This window comes from Pteropus medius, unplaced genomic scaffold (genome assembly GCF_902729225.1).
Source record: "Pteropus medius unplaced genomic scaffold, Ma_sr-lr_union100, whole genome shotgun sequence".
NCBI lineage: Eukaryota > Metazoa > Chordata > Mammalia > Chiroptera > Pteropodidae > Pteropus > Pteropus medius.
In genome coordinates, this window is record NW_024340700.1 from 6,147,631 (window position 1) to 6,169,659 (window position 22,029).

The window sequence follows — 22,029 nt, forward strand, 5'->3', positions numbered from 1 at the left end:
AACTAAAATATATTTGCGTATATGTGTGTGTGTGTGTTACGTGTGTGTGAATGTATTTGTTGATCACAGGGTTGTTTACCAATATAAATGTTCATTTATTCTTAACCTGATGTGTCGTCTGTCAGGCACGTGATGTAAAATAATCTTTGCACGTTGCTTGCTGGCATTTTTCAAAAGCGCAGACCGAGTACGCTTCCGCGCAGCTGTTCCTCGGGGGATCACCGGGTCACTGTTTCCTGGTTCTTCCCTGAGTAGCGGCCAGTCAGCTGGCCTTTCTCCACCGACTTCAGTCTGGTTCACGGCTTACAACATTGCTGTTGCAGGGATTTTAGTCTTTCAGCTGAAGAGGAGGCCGCCAGACTACGTCCCAAGGAAGGCGAAGAAGCACGCGGACGGGAAGCCGGCCAGGGGCAAGGAGCGGGCCGACGGGGGTGGCCCCGCGCTCCCGCCCGAAAAGCTGCCGTACCTCGTGGAGTTAAGCCCCGGTGAGAAACACCAGAGATGCTCACGTCTCAGCCTTAACTGTGTACACTTTTTCATGCATTTTATTGAAGTATTTCTCTTGGCCCACAACCTTCTATAGGCCATTTGTTTTTTTTAAAAAGTAATCCTCACAAGACGACGTTAAAAAAAAAAACGGCCGGAGGTCAGAGGATGTGTACTTTCACGTGTAAAAATAAAGTTTGCCTAGACGGAAGTGAATGTCGAAAATCAGAAGTTAAAATAGTGAATGTAGAGGTTGAAGGAGAGCTTTAGTTGATCTACTCCCTTAAAGAATTTTTTTTCAATAGAACCTTGTAAAATACTTAATCTACTAAAAATGACAAACGTATTCCTCTTAGGGCAGATTTAATGGAGGCAGGTGTGTTTGTGCCATAACGTTGTTTAATGCTTGGACAAGTTCTGGGAAGATTGTCTTAAATTTAACAGGCATTTAAGAAATCCATGTGTAGGAGAAGGGGTATTTGTTTCGTTTTAAAATTACAGTAGACAGTTTATTTTCACGTTAGCAGTTTTGTTTATAGAGCCCTCGTAAGCTGAAGCTCTGAGTGAGCCACCAGGTGGAGGGAGTGTTGATGTTCTTAGAGAGATGTCTCTCTCTCACACACGCACATGCACACACACACACTCCTCTGCAGTGTGTACATCTGCACGTGTGTGATGCGTGTGCCACGTTTGTTTACCGTTCAGCTAAACGGCATCATTTCTTTTTGGGTTGAAGTGGTAGTGTGCGAGCTGTATCGTAACATGCTACGAAACAGGCTCCACCAGTAGTTACAGAAAAGTGAGCCGAAAACCAGACCGGATATGTGGATGATGTGTGCTTCTTGGGCAGGAATTATATTGTTCTGTCCTTAGATTTTTGGCAAGTGTTTATTTTTATTTGCAAGACCGTAACTAACGATCAGATGTGGTCCAGCAGTCCAGGTTTTGTGGATGCAGGAGATGCTGTTGCTTTCACTGACTCTCAGTGGTGGTAGGCTGCAGGTAGTAACTTTTATACTAATTATGTTTGAAGGCTTTTTTATTTAATCAATTAGCTGTTTGTGAGGGATGTGTTCGTGTTGCTTTGTCCCTCGGTCCTCTGGCTGAAAAGTTCATTTAAACTTCTGGTTTCTCACTGTGCTTGGGAAACGTGCCCCACTGTCGTATGCCTTCAGAGTGTGAGCGCCATGCTGCCTGCTTCCCTGAGCCAGTGAACAGCAGCTGTGAGAGCGCCATTTTGAACTTGACATTTTTTAGAATCTTGGAGCATTGGATCTTTTCTTTAAAGTTTTGTGTTGTATCCTAGAAACTAACAATTGTTTTCTGCAAACAAAAATTTTTGAGGGTTAAGGATTATTATTCAGAGAGAACTGATAAATGGTAGCCGGTACAGAATAATTTTCAAATGAATAATGGAAAGTTGATTTTGGTGGGTAGAATGAGAGTTCATTCGTTCATTTACTTGACAGGTAGTTATGGACTATTTACTGTGTGTCAGACACTGTCCTGGGCCTGGAAACCAGCCGAACCCTCGGCCGGTGGGAGCTTACATTCTAGTGGGAGTTGCTGTTTTGACTGCTTACTTCATACTTGCAGTCTCCCGAGTAATAAAATGTATGAAGCTTGTCGCGGGTGCAGGGAGCCAACAGCCCAGGCTCATGATGGTTCTGTGCTGCCGTTCTTCACCGGACGCGAGCGGTAGCCTCCCTCCCTCCCTTCGTGGCCTTCTGCTGCCTGTGGCCGGTGTTCGGCGGGCTGCCCCTGTAGGCTGAGCAGGGGGAGCCAGGTGGATAAGGTTACTGCTCTCGCCTTCGGGTGACCCTCCCACCGAGGTCCACCTGTGGTGCTACATGATGAGTCCCTGAGGCCGTGTCCGACTTCCCTGCTGTGCTTCGGGCTGCCCTCTGGGTAGTGTTCCTCGCCCCACGATGCCGGAGCGCCCGCCTGCCCCCGCTGCTCTACGGGCGGGTGGCCCAGGTGCCACGCCAGGGCCTTACCCAAAAGCCACGTCCTCCTCTGGTCCAGGCCTCTTTGCGTGTCGTGGTTAGTAGCTGAGCGCAGCCAGCCTGCCGAAGGAAATGGACTTATTTTCCATTACGAGAAAATAATACTTGTGAGTGTTGACTTGTTACGAACGGGTAAGAACTGTGTTTACTCTGGACAGGTTGTCAGCTGGGTGGGTGTCCTCGGGGTCGGCCTGAGGTCCTGTAGGCGTGGGGCGGAGGGGTCTGAGAGGGGCGTGTGCTCGCACTGTCTTTTGTACACGTGGGGGGTGGAAAGTCATTTGCTTTGGATGTGACTGTTCTTCCAACAGCAGGACGCAGTCCGCGGGTGGGGCTCTGTGTGACTCGCTGTCCGTTCCTCCTGCCGGTTGGCGACTCGCCCGTGCTCTTGGCGTTTTCCTCGACGGTCTGCGTCGGCCTCTGCGGCGCACGCTGCCTGGAGCACGGTGTCTCGTCCTCACGTTCTGCGAGCTGGGGCGGGACGCGCTTGCCCCGCGGGAGCCGTCTGTCTCACTGCCGCTCACCCTCTCCTGTCTCTCCTTCCCTCTTCCACGCGCTCTGCATGGCCTCTGTCCTGACGCTGCCTTCACCTGGGTCCTGTGCATGTGTTGTTGACCCCAGGGAGAAGGAATCACTTTGCCTACCACAACTGTCACACTTACGAAGGTAATGCTGCGCTTATGCTACTACTTAGCGAGAGCACCGGTAGAACCCCATGGGCAAAAAGTGTTACCTGATCAGATAGTTTACGTTTTAGTTTTTGAGCTGATATAAGTAGCATTTTAAGAAATGAATGTCCTGTTGCTTTATTCATATTTACAAAGTGTTCCATATCCAGAGTTCATTTAATTTAATAGAAGCTTATTTTGTAAAAAAAAAGTCCAGTTCCTTCATTCAGGCAGTCCTGAGTGAGAACTCGGACTAAGGAAGAGAGAGAGCTGTGTTCCTGTCCCCCCCGAAAGCTAGGACAGAGGAGAACAAGGGGAAGGAGGAGGGGGGTGGGGACGGGGAGAGTGGGGCGTTGGGGTGGGAGAGACCCGAGAGATGGGGGCGGGCGGGAGGAGCTGCTGTGATGGCCGTTGTCACGCATTCTGGTGGCGATGGTGGGTTCCCGGGAAGACGTCGCACAGCAGAGGCCAGGTGCCCGAGACTGCTTGGGAGGCTCAAGAGGACAAGGACCAGCCATGCACTCGGTGTTCATGGTCATCCTGTAGGGGACTGGCTTACGTTGTGACCAGGTTTTAGGGTTCTCCTCGTTCTCGTGGCGGAAATTAATTCTTACTGGCAAAGCGGTGCTTTTTTACTTGGAATATGTTTCTCCAATTTTGTGCATGTCAGTTTTTGTCATCTTAAATCGTATAGCTGGTTTTATGGAAAGACTTTTTTGTCTGTTTTTATATTTTAAATTTTACTTTTCTACATGTTGAATGTCACAGTCAAATACTTTCTCATGCTATATAACTTGATCTTCTAACATCTCATATTAACTTGTTGAATTTTCTCCAAACTGATCATAGGGATTTTCATTGGATGTTAATCAAACTTGGAGTTTCTTTAATATAAACAAATGATTTTTATTAACCTATTTTAATATACATAGAGTCTCCTCCACGTTTTTGTTGTTGTTTTATTCCTGAAGAGGATTCTTTAATGTTTTCATGCACTTGTTAATTTTGTACTGTAAAATAGTGGAACAGCAGAGAGAAAGATGCATTTCCTTCTTTACCTGGTGTACGCAGAACGCGCATAATAAAGGCATGCACGTTGGCTGACCTGTTCTTAGTTTTCTGCCAGTGCTGCTCGAGGAGAGTGTGTTTATTTTCCAGTAGAGTTAAAATAGCCGTAAGATTGTTTCAGTAGCCACAGGCATGTCCTGCTGGCTCCTAACTGTGGTGGCTCACGCAGACGTGAGCCCAGGGGAGCACGGCCTCTGCCCCTTTCTCGCGGTGTGCCCGAGCCCCCAGCCCAGCGCCTGGGACGGGGGATGCTCGTCAGTCAGCATCCCTAAGAGAGTCGAGTCCCTCCCGCCCTCCCCTCTGAAGGGATCCTCAGGAAGCACGCGAGAGCGCGCAGTCAGGCCGACTCCCCAGAGAGTCACTCAGGGCACAGCTGAGGGCAAAGGCGGACTCGACGCTGTGGAGCGGAATCAGGTGCCGTGGGACCGTGTCCTCAGCTGTGTCCATATGCGCCGTCGACCCTTAGCCAGCCTTCCGTTACATCTCAGCTTAAACGAGAGCAGACGAGCAAGAGGCGGAAAGTGTGCACAGTGATTTAGGGATGCCAGGGTCACGACTGAAATTCAGGACAGCAGGTGACTGTGAATTTCAGGTAAAGCACCAATTTTTTAGTATAATCACGTCTCAGATATTATGCAGGTGACTGGATGTCATGTATTTCATTTGACGACCCCAAATAGTGTTCTGACGTTTGTGCCCCACCCCCCAAAAAAGGAGAGAGAAGAATGTGTGTGCCTCCCGTTGTTCAGTTACATATGCGTAACCCCGGTTTGGAAGGCTTTGCTTCTGGAGGGGCCTTAGGCAGGAGTCGAGGAAGCGAAGGGTGCCTTCCACTGCACACTTTTTGTGCCTTTTAAATTTTGAACCACGTAAATATATTACATATTTTTAAAGACAGAATTATAAAATTAGAAAAACTGAAAACATCCCGGGAGCGGTACTGTCGTGTGTGGTGGTGTCGCCTGGAGGGTACCCCAGATTTGCCGCAGCTGTGTGACGGGAGGGCGGGGCTCGGCCGGGCTTGGGCAGAAGCCGAATGTGGCTGAGGAGGGGGAAACGTGGCGGGTTTTAGTTTTCGGTCACAGTCTCATGCTTGTTACCGCCTGTGAGATGGTCACTGCACTGTGAACGGGGAGACGGTAACGGACCGTGACCAGAGGAAATGTACCAGCCACTCGATGTGACCTGCCCCCTCTCCCCTCACTCTGCACCTTCCCCAGACTCAAACTGGACGCCGTTTGTCTGCTAAACCATGGGGCCACCGCTGCGTCATTCCGTCTGTAGAGACTTTGACCTCTGTCCTCTGTCATTACTGGGGAGCAGTAGAGAAGGGGGGCCGGGAAGTTTCATTTCCAGTTGCACCTGTTGATAGCAAAGCGGTGAGAACAGAGAGACCGCGAAGGGAGCTTGTGTTTCTCCCTTTATCGTCCTAGACCTGCCGGTGTAAACGTCGACGTAGGACAGTATATTATATTTATTTTTAGCTCAGGAGATACTTTCAGAAGCATTCAGAATTCAGAAGAAAATGTGAATTTTTCTCTCACCCTTAACATGCATTTTTCATGTTCTTGTATTTTTAATTTTGTATTGAAATAATTGTTCTCGGTCACTTATTTGCTTCTTTTGCTTTCTTCATAACTCATTTGGGTAGTTTCTGTGCGACCATATTGCATTATTCTGTTTTCTTCATTTATGGTGAATAATTAGTCACTGTTCATGCATTCAGTCTTTATCGAATGCATGCTGTGGACCAGACGCTGCTGAGTGCCAGGATAGAGAGATTTTTTTTCAAAATGCTAGCCACCAAGCTCCTCAGCTGGGGGAGGCGACCGTGTAGAAAGCATGGTGAGAGGCAGTCAGTGGCCCTGAGGTAAAGCAGTCCCTGTGCTGCACGGGCTGAGAGGGACACGGCACAACTCCAGCAAGCCATCGCGATTGCCCCGGCGTCCCCACGCGCAGAGTGGTGAGCGTGTCGAGGGCGGGGGCCTTAGCCGGTCTGGGGGGCGGCCCGTGCCCAGGGGAAGCGCAGGTGACCCCCGCCTCCTTCTGGGTGGGGGCTGGAGTCGGAGCTGAGCATAAATTGTTTCGGAGGTGCCCATCACCAGCGTGTGCGATGGAGGTGCCACAGCGCGAGCACTTGTCAGGCGCGGGGTCTCGCCGGCGTCCGCCCACAACACCGTCCCGGATCACACAGGTTTCTAGTTTGGTTCAGAAGTAGGAAATTTTGTCAGGACATTATTTCGTAAACCCTGAAGCCAGCAGCAGGCCTGACAGAGCTTGCAGTTTCACGGCCCCTCGTCTGTGGGCGCGGGGATCACGGCAGCCAGGAGACTAGCAATGTGAACCCCGGTGTTGGGCTGCCGTCACCCTGTAGCAGCTGGGGGAGAGCAGGTGGGACGGGAGCCCACGGATCCGGGAACACACGGGGCAGACGTCTTGGCAGGGCCGCTTTCCGCCTCCGCCCCGAGCCATCTCCTTCATGGAGATCCACGCACGGGGAAGTTCAGTGTTTCTCCAGGTCCTCGAGGTGTAAAATGGCAAAAACGGGAAGTCCAGCTGCTTCTCTGTCCTTTGCCGCAGCTCCGGCGCACAAGCTGAGCCGTTCTCAGTAGCGTTTTGGACTTGGGGTCGGCAGTGCACGTCGGCGTCACTCAGGGAGGGCGTTCAGGACACGCGGGCCCGGGCCGCAGCCCCAGGGCTTTTGGTCCAGGAGGTCCGGGGTGGGCTCTGAGGGTGCACCGCAAGCCTCCATCCGAGAGTCAGCTGCGCCCCTCTCCCCCGGGGGGTGCCGTGTAGCTGGTGGCTGTGCTATAGGGAGGACCTGGTGTTTAAGGAAGTCCCCATGTCCCAGGTGACCGTCATTTGCTAATAGAATTGTTCCTTGGAGTCAGTGATAGAAACCCAGGGCTGCGAGGCGCAGAGAGTTTCTTCCCATGGGGTGAGAAATGTCAGCATGAGTGACAGGAAAGGTACCTTGAAGGACATCAAATAGGTCACTGCACTTACCTGCGTTCACTGGAAGTTCTGTATCTAGTTAGTTGCACTGCATGACGTGAATGCGGGGAGGACTGTGGTGTCACTTCTGACAGAACCTTTTGTTGGCTTGTTTGTTCCAAATGACATGACAAGGACGTTAAACTCGGCCAACGAAGCTCTGTTGCTCTTTCTCGCAGACGGTTCTGACTCCAGGGACAAGCCGAAGCTCTACCGCCTGCAGTTAAGCGTTACCGAGGTGGGGACAGAGAAACTCGACGACAGCTCCATCCAGGTACGCGCCCCACGCATCCTTCGTGACCTCTCGTCTCAGTGGGCACTAGCGCACGGCAGCGAGTGAGCGGTGGGGAAAGAGGTCAGGGACTCACGCGTTAGTGCTGACGGCCTGCTCACGCCGGTCACTCCTCCCTGCTTCGTGGAGAGACCACCGGGCAAGTTTCTGCCCATGCCCTGAGTCTGTTCCCTCCTCTCCGGAAGAGGGTGATGGTTTTGCAGGTCTGTTCCACAGACAGCCTCTGTGGAAACACCTGTCACTGGGCTGGTACAGCAGGGGACGGTAAGTTGCAGTTAGACTGTTAGCTGAGCACACGCTCAAGCGCTTACATAGAACCAGGTGTACGCGTTCTGTGAGCATAAGCTGGGGCCGTCGCTCCATCGACGTTGAGCCCACAGTCCTGCCTCATCTGTCCTCGTCACCTGGCCGTCATACGGTGGCCGCTGCTGTCGTGCTGTCTGACACGCTTTCCTCCTGAGCACAGCAGCACAGCAGCACAGCAGACACATAGCAGTTTGTCATCATCAGTGGTCTGTGTACATCTATCCACTGAATTATCTGTGTTTCAGTCGTGACCATTTGCTTTTCAATGCAATGTTACAACATACCTTAAATGAAGTTGCTGGTTACTAAAAATAAAATGTTCAATTATTTTTACAGTGTTTAATTATTTTATACTATTGGTAGAAAAGTCACTTAAAAAGGCACCAAAAACGCAGTTTATTAGGTCAAGTTCATCATAACAGGAGAAAGCAGCTTTAAGATTCTGTTTTTAAGTGCCCTGCACTTTATGATGGCAGCTTCTTTGACTTTCTTTTACTTGCAGTTGTTTGGTTCAGGAATTCAGCCCCATCACTGTGACCTCACGAACATGGACGGCGTTGTCACGGTCACGCCGAGAAGCATGGACGCCGAGACCTATGTGGAGGGGCAACGCATCTCGGAGACGACCATGCTGCAGAGCGGGATGAACGTGCGGTTCGGGGCGTCGCATGTGTTCAAGTTCGTGGACCCGAGTGTGGACCACGCCCTCACTAAGAGACCTGTGGATGGCGGCCTGACCGCGAAGGGTCCCCGACACAAACCTGGGTAATCCATTGGGCACGTCAGCGCCGAAAACCACACGGCGTTTTTCATTACGCTCAAAGTTTTCTATTAGCTATAGATCGTGTGTTTTTTTGTTTTGTTTTAATGTTTAAAACTTCGAAGTGGGGTTTGTGGTTCCGGTTCCTGTTGATTTGGTTGCTTTCAGGGGGAAGAAGGCAGAAAAGTCTCGATTTTATGGTAACACTGGAAGTCGTCGCTGGTCTTTATCTTTAAATTTTGTTTGTATTTGATACTTTAAGACAATACTTTATTTGTTCTTTTGTGATGAATTGTGGTGTCTGTGTAATGGTCCTGTGTGACAGGTTTTTGCTGAGGTGTTTCTTCTGGATTGCTGCACACAGCAGGATCTCTTTAAGTTCAGGTGTTTTAGCTCCCCCTAGCGCCTGTCCGAGGGCTTGCAACGTGGGCCTGTTAGCAAAACCTTTCTGGGGAGGGAGTAAGTCTTGTCTTGGTGATGACGTTTAAAAAGAACACCCCGTTGAGCTACTTGGTCCTCCTCCGTGCCACAGGCCGACAGGGCGCGAGTCTTGGAAGACGCGAGAGCTCTTCTGCCCTGCCGTTGGATGCAACCAGAAAGTCCTCCTCGCAGACAGAGCAGCGTGTCGGTGGCCTTGCTGCCCTCTTGCCATTTCGTCCTAGGACCTACCTCGCCTCAGCCACCCGGAGCTTATACCTTGGGCCAGCGTTCATGTTGCTCTTTTGACAGTTTGTAGACACTGTAAATCCTACCTTGATTGTTCCTGGCAGGTTATCTGTGAACTGACTCGCTTTCCATTTTGAATCCGGGCAGAGAGAAAGGGTAACAGGCAGCAAGCACCGTTGAGACTTAACGTCTTGCTCCCGGGTGAGCCCCTGTGGGCCGTCTGGACGTTGGACCTTGCGGGGGCCCTTGCGGTCGTCTGTTCCCAGCCCCTCACCTTGCTCTCCAGGTTTCAGCAAACGACCATAATACGTCCTTGTTCCCAAAGAGAACCAGCATGTGCCTCTACCGTCTGCTTCTCACGAGCGCCCCTTGCTGGACTCCTGCGTCCAGCTTGAACTGAGTGTGATCTAAACTCACCCTTCCGTTCTGAGTCTGGGGGCCCTGTATTGACAGTCCTTTCTTAGGGTTCTGTTGACTTGTCACCTGCCTCCGCCTTTCCTGTCCCTCGCCATAACCGTTCCCTGGGCTCTCTCTTCAGCACACAGTCGTGCTGCGGCTTCCTTCCCGCACCAGACACCAGATGTCTTGATGGCATGACACGGTAGCCTTGCCTTCCGCCTATCCTCGGGCGGGGGGGGGTGTTCCCCGACGAGGTCATCATGTGGGGTAGTTTCTTCTGCAGTGCTGTACTTGGTCTTTCTGTGGTACCGGCTGTTGCCTCGTTTGTGATTGTGCTATGTTTGCATTCACATCGCATTTATCTCGATGGTGTTCGGGATGTCGCTGCCATGTCCATCCTGTGTGTGAGCCTGACCCTGCATTAGGGACCCTGCCACCACTGGTTGCTCCTTCCCATTTGCTCTCTGGCGATGTGAGTAAGTCGGTCTCCTGTCGTTTAGCCACAGTGGTTTCTGCTTCAGAGCCTTCGATCACATCTCTGGCCAAAGGCAGAGATCACAGAAGGATGTGACTTAGGTTGCAGTGGGGGAAATGCGCTCTGAAATTTCATTTTTTTTATTACGTCTTTTTCCCGAAAAACTAGTGAAAAATGCTTAGTGATTGAATATACCAGTACTTAATTTAATCTATAAATTAAAAATAATCATTTTGTTCCAATGACAAAACATTACACAGATTTTTGGTAGAGGAACCCACGTAGCTTTCATATATATATATTTTAAATTGACACATAGCATTATGAGAGTTTCAGGTGTACAGCATGCTGACACCTCATTTGCGTGTACTGTGAGGTGGTCACCACAGTGAGTCTGGCTAACAGTTGTCACCACACCTAGTTGCAGGTTTTTTAATTTCTTAATGAGAACTTTTAAGGTTTACTCTCAGCAGCTTTCAGATACGCAGCACAGTATCATCGAGTATGATCACTGTGCTGTACCTTACGTCCGCATGACACTTAATTTGTAACAGGGCGTTTGTACCTTCCGACCCATTTTGCCCACCCCTCACCCCCTGCCTCCTGCGACTGTCAGACCGTTCTCCGTATCTGTGAGCTCAGGTTTTGTTTTTAGATTCCACATATAAGTGAAAACATGTGGTATTTGTGTCTGATCTAGCATAGTGCCCTCTGGGTCCACCCATGTTGTTACAGATGCCAAGATTCCTTCTTAATGGCTGAGTAATATTTTGTTGTACATATATACACACTACATTTTCTTTATCCATTTATCCTCAGATGGACACTTAGTTTGTTTCTATGTCTTGGCTGTTGTAAATCACGCTGCAGTGAACATGGGGGTGCGTATGTCTTTTGGAGTTAGTGTTTTCACTTTCTTCAGATAAACACCCAGGAGTGGAATTGCGGGATCATATGGTAGTTCTAGTTTTAAGGTGGGTTTTTTTTTTGAGAATTTTTCTAAGAGTTTATTTGAGCCAAATAGAAGACATACGCCATGGAGCAAGATCTCACGCTCTGGAGAATAAGAGTCTTTCAGCTTCTTTTATGCATTTGAAATTAAGGAGGGAACGTGAGATTACATGAAGGTGGGAGAAAGCAAGTTACTCGCTCTCTAGAAGAGAGTTAACAAGGTTCTGTGTTCTTTTACATTTATTTCCAAGGCTGTCCTAAGGGGCAGGGCTGGCCTAGGGCAGAGGGAAGCCTGTTAGTAAAAGGTGATGGGCCTGGGGCGGGCCTCCCCACCGTGACCCGCCCTGTTAGGAGTTTATGATCAGATCACCCTGCGAGCTTACTTTCCACAGAGTCCCATTTTTTTGTGCTCAGTTCCCCCTTTTGGTCATAAATCAGTCTGAAGGATGCACTGATGACCAAGCTTTTGGTCGGACAGTGTGGTTTCAGCAACACGAGGGAGGCCCGTTTCTAGGCAGTTGCGGTAGCCACGTCATTGTCTTGTGTCTGACTGTTGGGGGTGGGGCAGTGCTGGAACCATGGCATCTGAGCTAAAGCCGAATTTTCCCAAAATGGGAAGGGCAGATAAATAAAAGGCAGCCAGGTCTTCTGGCTTTCACTGTAAAAACAGACGAACAGACAGACAAACAGCACTCTGGACCACTTTCGCTTTATGAGCCGTCATGGCCCCGGTTTCGCCTCTGTCTCATTTTTCTGTCTTTGGCATCTAGCGTGACATCAGCGTAAGCCACGAAAAGAGTGTGAACGGTTATACATGTTCTGTAATCACCAACAACTGGGCCGTACAGGAAAACCCATTAGCAGCAGGTAAAAGCGAGCACAGGTTCTGAGCTCAGTGTCCGTCTGTAGGTGCACAGGCCTCGTCACTGTCTCAGGGGAGCCAGCCACCTCTGGCGGCAGCAACGTCTGATTCTCAAGGCGTCTCTGATGTCCGTAGTCAGGGGTAGATGTCCATTCGCGGTTAGGTGCCCGACAAGGTCGGGTTCAGCGAGGCTGGAGAGTGTCATTGATTTGATGACCTTCCCTAAGACAGCGGTAGCTGAAGTCTTTGTCCCCTCGTTCCCCATGGGAGGACGCAGCCACCAACGTGGCCTTGTCTCGAAGTGACTGCATCCGACCTTGGCAGTAGTGTAAGGGGTCCCTTTTCAGTAACGTCAGCTTATAAGTTCTTCCATCTAATGTAAGTCCAGCTTAAGTGCACTGTGATGCGTGGAGGAGACGAAGTCCAGGCCGCGGAGAGGCAGGGAGCAGGGCCGAGCCCCAGGCGGCCCCGGGCAGCCCACATGGCTGGGTCAGTGTGTAGCCACTGTCCACACCCCCAGTCTGCTCTTCAGGGTTTCATCACTCACTCGGCAGTTTTAATCTCTCAAGGGGCGCTTCAGAAACACCACAAAGTTATTCCTACATATACTGAGATTTTAACCCTTAAAACCTCAACGTCTAGTGAAAACTAAGAAGCAATCAATTAGCATTCTTTAGCTTGGATGTTTTATAACGTCTAGAAACATTTTTCATAAACATCAAAGTCAGTTATTAACATGCACTTATTTTTGTAAAACCCACGCAGCATAAAGACAGGTTGGTTTTACTTAGATCATGTAAACTTGGAAAGCATTTCAGTTAATTTCTGTTGTTTCTAAGAATTTTGAAGTTCCAGTAGTCAAGTGCTTGTTTTAAATTTTAACAATACCATCCAGAGGTAGAAAATTATCTCGCGTTTACAGCATACACTTATAGACACACACAGTCACATAGAGCGCAGTTGGATCCAAATTTTGCCGAGGCATTTACAATTTTTATCTATCCTTGACAAGTCAAGCTCCAAAGGACCTTCCCTGTTTTAAAATAAGGACAGCCATTTTTAATACCTCAAAGAATTGCGTTGACACGTAAACAACAGCATAAGTCAACCTATTTGTCCAAACTCTCTTTTTGAAGCTTTGAGAGACCAATTACATACGTTTTCCATTCTATTGTGTAGCTGGCTTTTTCTGATTGTACGAGCAGAGATTAGTGCAGAGGCATCAAAGGATCCTCCTCCTGGCCATCTCGGTATTAATGGGAGGCTATCGTGGGCTCGTGGGCCTGGGAGACACTATTTTGCATGTTAATTTTGAACAAACGTCTGGGGAAACCAGCCGACCATGCACACTGGCAGGTGAGCCTCGGCGTGCGTGTCCCTGTTGGGTGGGCCCCCAGAGCTGCTTAGTCACCAGGAATACCGGAGCAGGGGCCAGCTGGAGCCCTTAGTCACCAGGAATACCGAACCGCGACGCTGTCTAAAGCCCCTATCTGGGCGGACACAGTGCAGGCGCCCTGCTGTCCCCCAGGACCCTACTGGCTTCTCTGGATGGGCCCGTGTAGCTCTGGATGGTTCTGTGTAGCTGTGGACAGCTGCCCACAGCTCTACCCCCAGGCTCTGCATTTGAACGGTCATCGCCACCCCCGTGGCTGTTGGGGATGAGGAAGCTCTGCATTCTCTTCTTGGGAACGAAGGGAGCTTTTCCTTTATTATTTCTTTCAATTTAATGTTTTCAAATATAGTTTCAAACGGGATCCTAAGATGTTGAGTGTGCGTAAGTTCATAAAGTTACGACTGTGACTTATCGAGAGTTATTAATTGTGGGCGTTTGTTTTATCCTGACAGAGTTGTTCAGGAGACAGCTTTTGAGTTCGGAGGAGACGTGCATAGTGGAATGGCATTACCAACAAGCAAGGTAGGTGCCCGCGGGCCACCTGGCGGGCTGCACGGGCTGGTGGCGGTGACTCATGGGACGCATGCAAACGGGCCTCAGGTGCTCTCCACCTGTGGGGGCCCTGATCTGCCAGACAGCAGGCAGGATCATCCCCAAGGGCGAGAAGGTGTGCCTTATCCCGGGGCCAGGGCCTGTGTCGTGGGCCCCTCCTGTGTGTAACAGCCCTTGGTCAGGTGGCCCGACCACAATGGAACCCTGCTCTCCTTAAGCCCCCGCCTCCTCAGGCACTTTGCCTCCGCGCTTACCCCTCATCTCTCGCACAGTCAGTTTATTTCTGCCCTCATTTTGGTTATCTCTTCCTGGGAAACAAACACCCCAAAACCCAGGGACTATATCGGCAGCCATCTCCTGTACTTAGTCTGTGCAGTGTGGACACACCTGGGCAGGTGGTTTCTCGCGTGGCTGTGCCACTGGCGGGTTGGCTGGTGGCCAGGCCGTGCTGGGGCCAGGGACTGCTGGGCTTCCATCTCCGCCTTCCCAGGTCCCCTTCGTGGGACCCCTCGCCCCACTGTCTGTCTGGGGGCCACCAGCTATTGGGGGCCTTGCAGGAACCGGGGATTCACGGGTGTCCTTCAGCCTGGGCCGCAGCTGGCCCCGCACTGACTTGCCACGACACAGTGGCCGGAGCGCCGCCAGGCTCCACCCAGGGCAGGGGCACTGGCAGCAGCTTCACTGAGGCAGTGACGCAGCAGACTCCAGTCCTGGGACGGGGAGAGGATGTGCTGCGGTACCCCGTTTTCAAATCCCCTGCTGTGTCCTCCAACTACTGCAGCCCCTTCTGCTCACAGCGTGAGAGCTTGAAGAAATGATCCCGGGTTGCCAGGTCCACCCCCTGTAACTCCCGTTTCTCCATGACTCAGTGGCTCCTGCTCCTCCAAGGGCCTGTATCTGTCACAGGCTCTGACGCCAGTCCGAGGCTTGTTTTCTGTCCGTGTGTCTCAGCTGGGTCACCCCCACTTCATGGCGCACGTCCTTCTGTCGGCTTCCAGGCGTCTCCCACGTTATCACTCGTTAGTCCTTCCTCCCCCGCGGGTCTGGGGAGGGGCGTTGGCCCCAGAGCCCTCCCTTCGGTTCACCGTGTCGCCTGGGCGGGCTCGCAGGGCCGCCCCGAATAGCGTAGCGTCTGTGTTGCCGCCCGCCCGCCTTGCCCTTGATCTCTTCGGACTCCAGACGCTGCTTGACACGTCCACGGGGATTTCAGATTTACCAGAGCAAAGACGAGCTGCATTTCTCTTCCACGTCGTCCTCCCCCGCCCGCTTCCCCACCTCGGCACGTGGTGTCCCCATCCGCAGTGCTGGCACAGGGCGTCCTCCGCGCCTTGCCTTCTCTCAGCCTCTGCGCTGGGCCCGGCGGGCGGTTCGCTCTGCCTGTGAGGCCGGCCGTCCTTGAGCGTCTGCGTCCCTGCGTCGTCACCGAGAGGCGGAGCGTGGCAGAGTGCCCGGGCCTCCTTGGGGAGCAGCCCGTCCTCTGTTCTCCCGGCTCGCCGTGCCCCAGCAGCCGGGCTGGCTCGAGGGCTGTAATGAGACCCCATTCCTGGCCTGCGTTCAGAGCGCCCGGTGACTTCTGATGGTGCCACAGCCTTCACTGTGGCTCATGCGGCTCCTCACGGCCTGGCCCCCTTTCCTGTCAGCGTGTGGTGCGGCCACACGGCTTCCGGCCCCCGAGCACCCGCCGCCGGAAGGCCCGCCGCGTCTCCTTCCCCCTGCTCCCTGCGCCCCCCTCCTGCCTCGGACCTGGCTTCAGTCCCCTCCGTGAAGGAGGCGGCCCAGGCGGCCAGGCACCGTTACCACAGCGCAGTTTAAGTTCTTCGGGCGCCGTTCCTCCCGTCTGGCTCTTCCCGCTTGCCGGCCGTCGGGCAGGGAGCTCTGAGGCGCGGCTCGTGCTGGCCGTGCTCGCTTCCGGTGCTTCCAGTGCCTGCAGTGCTTGCGCTTCCGGCGCTTCCGGCGCTTCCGGCGCGCAGCCTGCGAGCGGGGTGCGTGAGTCTCAGGGCTAGTTGAGTGACTGACTGAATCAACACTCGCAGAACCAAATGTGACTCTTTATAAAAATTTGACTTTATAAAATGTAGGGTCAGCAAAGAAAACTTGGTAAATTGGAAAAAAGTGAAAACCAGCCACAATTTAAAGTTGGCTATTGGTAACATTTTGGTGGATCGTTTTCTGAACTCTGTGTGCATGTACGCGCGTTCATGTGTACAGGTGACGCAACTTAATTTCTACCTACACGCACACACGCACACACACCCCTTTCTGTCCTATTTCCTGTTGCTGTTATTTTATAAGGATTTTCTTTGAAAATCACTTGAAACAAGCTAAAAATGTTTCGTAATATGTTAGCTTATAAACGTGCCATGATTTATTTATTGCCTTATTGTTCACTTAAAACAATAGTTTGAAGTCTTAAGTATTGCCATCCACTGAATAAGCAGTTTTGTTTTTATAAGTATGTCTTATGGAAGTAATTATTGTGTATAAACACATAACACATTTCCAAGCACAATTTTAGTGGCACTATACTGATGGACATTTTTTTTTTTTTTTTTTTTATGCCTACAGCACCTGGTATTCCCAGGCGGTCTTCCATCCAAGTACTAACCAGGCCCAACCCTGCTTAGCTTCCAAGATCAGACGGGATCAGGCATTTTTGGGGTAGCATGGCTGTAGACCTGATGAACATTTTAAACAACATAAAGGATTGGTTTAACGAGCTTTGACTAGATGACAAAATGCAGCCATTACAATTCTATAACACAAACATGTATAATGTTTACAAAATATGAAAAAGTATTTTTTTTACAAAGCAAGTTATATGATCTCATTTATAGAAATGTAAAAAATTGGAGAGAGGCATACAACACAATATTAATCTCTAGTTGGTAAGACAAAGGTGATTTTTATTTACTTATCTCTGCTCAATTCTTGCAGCAAACAGATGTAATGAGAAAGCTTACATAAAATTTTCGCCACAGTAGATTTCTTCACATAAGTGTATTAATTCTGCTCTGATTGTTTTCTTAATGTAGGTAGCACATCTTTTTTGTCTGCCATAGGTCGGTTAGGGATGTGTACTATTTGGAAGGGTTTAAATGTACTCCATCGGATTGCTATATATGTGTATTTTCCCGTGTTGACTAAGGGCAAGAAATAAAGCAGTTTTCGTACTGAATTCTTCATTAGGTATTGAGCTGTGATGACCAGACTCTAAAATCCTTTCTTAAAAGTAACAAATAAAACAAGACCGTAACTAACTCTTCCTATTGTGCATATTCTCTCAGCTTATCCTGATTGAAGAGAACTTTTTGGAATACAGTCACTATTATCCCTGTGCTTTTGAAGAACCCGTGTGTGTATGTACCACTTTTGCGTGTCTGTGTTTTAAAGTGATCTGGCTCTGGAGAGGAAAGTGGCTGTGTGCTCTATGGTTCTTTAACGATAGATGGCACGTCCTTGGGTGTGCCGCGTGGACCCGCCATCCACAGCATGCGCTGTCTTCCTGGCCTGCGCTCCCTCCACGTCCCTCTCTCGTCCCCCTGCGTGGCAGCCTCGCGTCAGGTCTTCACCCGCAGCACAGGGCACAACGCTCAGCTGGTCTGCGCAGCATGTTAAACACCCCGTGTTTTCTCCTTGGCCTAGAGCACCACTAGACTGGACAGCGACAGAGTCTCGTCTGCCTCCGGCACAGCCGAGCGAGGGATGGTGAAGCCAGTGAGCCGGGTCGGACAGCAGCCGGATTACCGCAGGCAGGAAAACAGGTGGGAAGAAGCGAAAGTATTTCCAGAGAGGGTTTGGAATAAAGATGATTGAATCTGTAGCGTTTAGCCGACATTTTTTAGAATGTTAGCAACATTTTTAAGAGTATCTCTTCATGTTATTATTGACTTGAAAAAAAATGTTTCATCAACAGTTATATCCCTTACTTATATGCCACAGCGTTACCCAGTTGAAACAGGAGGTGTGTTGAATTAAAACATTTGTTTTGAATGTGCTACTCTGGGAAAACATAATGGAGAGAGTATTTATAGGATTTTAATACTCAATTACATACTTACATAAAACTAGTCATTTTACTCATTTTTGGAAGATATCCTCACATGTTTAAAAAAAATAAAGCCAAAACTGATTTTGAGGTAGAGTGTTTTAAGTTATTCAGTGCCACATGGCTTTGTCTTGTGCTCTGATGTGTCTCCTCATTGAGATAGCTGGGGGATGAATTATTTTTTCGCATTGTTCTTTCTTAGTTTTTTTTAAACAGAAAACTTCTTCGTTGTTTCCTTATCTTATGCTTTTTAAATTATATGGCACCTTAATAAATCAGAATTTTACTTCCTTGTGACCTGAGTTTGTTTAAATGTTGAAAACTTAACATTTTCAACACTGCCTGAAACATGGTAGCTAACTCACGGACAGTGACTTCTGGTAGCCGGTCAGCTGGTGCTGCCATTTCGGTTGTCTAAACCTGTCCCCATTGTAGGCCGTTGCTGGTTTTCTTTCATTTTTGAAGGTTTTTTGTTTTTCTTTTTTTTTGAACAAATTTATTTAATGAGTGGACATACCAGATTATTAAATCACAGACATGCCCTGTGCCGAGCTTCTGTCCTGCAGGGAGGGTCCCCAGCGCTGGGACAGAAGTCGGGGCAGCGGCACCGGCGTCTCAGCGTGTTCTCAGCAGCGGTGGGACCGGGAACCTTCGCTTGCTGGTGCTGCGCTGTTCAGATTTTTAATGAGTCCCTCTCACAGACCCAGTAACTGAGGCGTTAGCCGATGCAAGTGACTGGCCCAAGGTCAGTGTCACTTTGGAGACAGGCCATTGATACAGTTCTTTAATTTTCCAACTTCCACCAGAGGGCAGTGTATATCATACGATTTTAATATTCATCACGGTAATTAAATTTATAGATTGATATGGGAATCTCATGTTTTTACCTTGTTTTTATTTTGGGCTTTTGGTTATTATTCAGAATTTTTGTTGCATATGTAAGTAGTCTGCTCTCTGTGTCTGTACTTGTTTTTGGTGGTGTATTCTAGAATAAGATGTTTGGAATTGTAATTCAGTATTGGAAGGAGTATCTGTTTATAAGGTGATAGAGAGGCATGAATCATAGTTCTGAGCCCGTAAGTGTTTGAGTGAGTGAATGAATCAGGACCTGAGAGGAAAGATGGATTATGATAATGCTTTTAGGACGTCCGAAATTTGTAAGTACGCATAGTTAATAAGTAATAGCTATATATGGCGATTGATTATATGCCAGAAATTATCCTGTGAGCATTTATTTTAATTAATTTTTTTCAAGGCCAGATGATTTTGCTCTACAAAGACTTAAAGGTTTTACTTGAAGTATAAATATGTGTTAGTTGATGTTAAGACAGTGACGCAAACAGATGGTTCTTTGTATTTTCAGCCTTTGAGGTATACTGCATATGTACATCACATATACAACGTTGGTGTAAGCAGTACTTAATTTAATCGATAGATTTGTAGAATTTTAAGTCGCTTTAATAAAAATGTTTAAAATACTAATTTTAGTCAAAGGAAAAATCTTTTTGAATGATGAGAATGACTAAATTTTCACAGACACTTGTATTTTTTCAATGAGATTTTAAATTCCCTTATTTTTACTAAATTTGTTAAATTGATGAGACATGAAGACTTGGTAAATTTACCCAGGATCATTCATGGACAGTAAGTTGAGAAAGACTGCTTCCCTGGAGTTTTTGGTGTCTGTAAACATGGCAGAGTAAGAAACACATTAAAATAATTGAGCATTTCTATTGTGTGTAAGAGCGGTTTTACATCTAAATTGTCAAATTAAATCCAAATGATTAAATCACAGACTGCATGAACTTTGAAGCATAAACTGGAGGGACAGATTTTTGTTTTTACTTGCAGCGATGATCCTAGCTTGAGTTAGCTCACGTTGCCTTTTCTCCTAATTCACCGATTGGTGCGTGGGAAGATGAGGGTGGAGGGTGGAGGCCTTTGTTGCTGGAAAGGAACTGCCATTTCGGTTGTCTAAATCTGTCCCCATTGTAGGCCGTTGCTGGTTTTCTTTCATTTTTGAAGGTTGGTTTTTTTTTTTTTTTAAACAAATTTATTTAATGAGTGGACATACCAGTGATTCTAAATACTTAATTCTGACAGATTCACTATTATTTGCCTGAGATTAATAGACTTAAATGTTGCTGCTGAAAATGACTCACTTTAAATCACCAAGTGCAGATATTCTAATACCATGTTGACTCTCCGTTTCACCATGCAGAAGGCTTTGAGTCAGTATTGACCTCAATTTGGTTTGAGCCGACATTTAATTCAATAGATACTTCCATTCTAGGATAAGTCATTGCAATCCCGTCCCCACCATTTAATTTTCAGATAACTTTGCAGAAGGCAAAACACGTCAGTCACAAACATTTTAGAAAGTCTCCTCTTACTAGCGGCTTTTGGGGTTTTTTGTCCACAGTACACGACGCAGAATGGTGTCCTGCACTGCACCGTGGTGCACGCACACCTGTGTGTGCGCACAGCCACGGCTCAGAGGACTTCACGGAACAGGGCCTGCCTGACAGCCTCGCAGGGTGGGCCCGCCCACTGTTTGAAGAACTCTATAGTAGAAATTCCTACCCTTTGAATTAACTTGGTCCTGAACACCTTGGAAATATATGAACATTAGTACAGTGCCAGTTCTTAGAAATGTTCCAAATTATGGTTTTTCTTCGTTTTTGGCAGTTTTTCGTTTGTGTAGTCAGGCTGAGTGATGAAAGTGCCTGGAATGTATTTTTTTGCCTTTAAGGAGGAGCATAGGTAGGATCTCTTTTTTTAAGGCGTGGATCGTTGTGATCATTGGAAAGTGCTAAGCCACTGGCAGAAGGGATCCTTGGGGATCGTCTGCACAGCCTCTGTCAGGATGGGAGGCGGGGGCCAGAGCTCGGGGAGGGCCTCTCTCGCGTGGAGGAGAGCTCGGTTCCAGCCCCCTGTGGCGTAGATTTCCTGGTCTCCTGTGTCTCCACTGTCACTCGAGCCTTTGCTGTGGCAGGTGCCCAGCGGCCTGGTCTCTGCTCGCACGAGGTCTCGTTAATAATGGATAGTCGCGGTCGGGATGCGGTGCCCCCAGCACGGGCCTCTGAACATCCCGGGCAGATGTGTGAAACAAGGCATTGGGCTGCTGATTGTTTCAAAACCGCTGATTTCAGATTCGAAAACGAGTTGCAGAAATCTGCACAGGTTGCCAGCAATGTTGTTAGCCAGGTGACCCAATTTTAAGAGACGACAACTTTCTCGTTTCAGGAGTCAGGATGCTGCTGGCCCCGAGCCCACGCTACCTGCGAGCATCGAGTTCCGCGAGAGCTGTGAGTGGCCTCAGACCCCGTTGTTAGCGAGTTATTTCTTGTTCATTTTTCTCCATCTGATTTTCATGTTTTTTTTGTTTCTGTTCTTTTTTTTCCTTTTTTCTTCTTTTTTTTGAAATCTTTTCACAGCTGAAGATTCATTTTTATCTGCCATTATAAATTATACTAATAGCTCTACAGTCCATTTTAAGTTGTCACCTACATATGTATTATACATGGCATGTCGGTATGTATTGTCGAGCCAGTACAGACCCGATGTCAGTCCTACAGAGCGTACTCACAAAGTGATTGCAATAGTCAACAGGATGGTGAGCATGATGGAAGCAGTGATCCAGGTAAGCTGCAGCCTGCAGAGCCGTGCCGCGTCAGTGACTGTGGTTGTAACTTGCGTCAATTAAGTCCGTTTCTTTAATGTTTCAGATTCGGTTCTATGTTTGACTTGAGGATTTTTTCCCAAAATAAAAGTAACAGAAAGTATATTGAAAACTGTATAGTTTTAAAAGTTGGAAAGAAATGTAAACTTTTTCCTATTTCTTTTCTGCAAACTTGAGAATAAGGGAAGATAAACTGTGTATGTGGTGACATAATGATCTTGAAAAAGATCCTTAAAATTATAACAGTTGTTTCGAGAAAGTATGTGATGGAATTTTTTAAAAAATAATTTATTGAGATGAAATTCACATAAACATTTACCATTTTAAGGTGTGTAATCGGTAGCATTTGCTACATTCCGAGTGTTGTACAGCCACCACCTGGTAGGTTCCGAGTATTCCCACTGCTCCAGCGTAAAGCCCTGTGTCC

The 22,029-nt window shown here is 48.5% G+C and overlaps 1 protein-coding gene and 1 pseudogene across 18 annotated transcripts in view; one reads left to right on the top strand and one right to left on the bottom strand.

Annotated features, from left to right (window-relative positions):
- AFDN (afadin, adherens junction formation factor) overlaps positions 1–22,029 on the top strand; it is an 81,762-nt gene that overhangs the window by 13,087 nt on the left and 46,646 nt on the right. For 13 of the 18 annotated variants that reach the window (XM_039881635.1, XM_039881645.1, XM_039881718.1 and 10 more), the window contains exons 7-13: positions 324–509; positions 7,399–7,493; positions 8,320–8,582; positions 13,776–13,845; positions 17,518–17,636; positions 21,167–21,228; positions 21,358–21,563. In XM_039881635.1, the coding sequence (XP_039737569.1) occupies positions 324–509; positions 7,399–7,493; positions 8,320–8,582; positions 13,776–13,845; positions 17,518–17,636; positions 21,167–21,228; positions 21,358–21,563 (1,001 nt within the window). The remainder of the gene's footprint in view (positions 1–323; positions 510–7,398; positions 7,494–8,319; positions 8,583–13,775; positions 13,846–17,517; positions 17,637–21,166; positions 21,229–21,357; positions 21,564–22,029) is intronic. The other 5 variants (XM_039881672.1, XM_039881692.1, XM_039881700.1 and 2 more) reach the window with 1 other exon arrangement.
- Positions 16,432–16,550, bottom strand: LOC120618384 (uncharacterized; annotated as a pseudogene).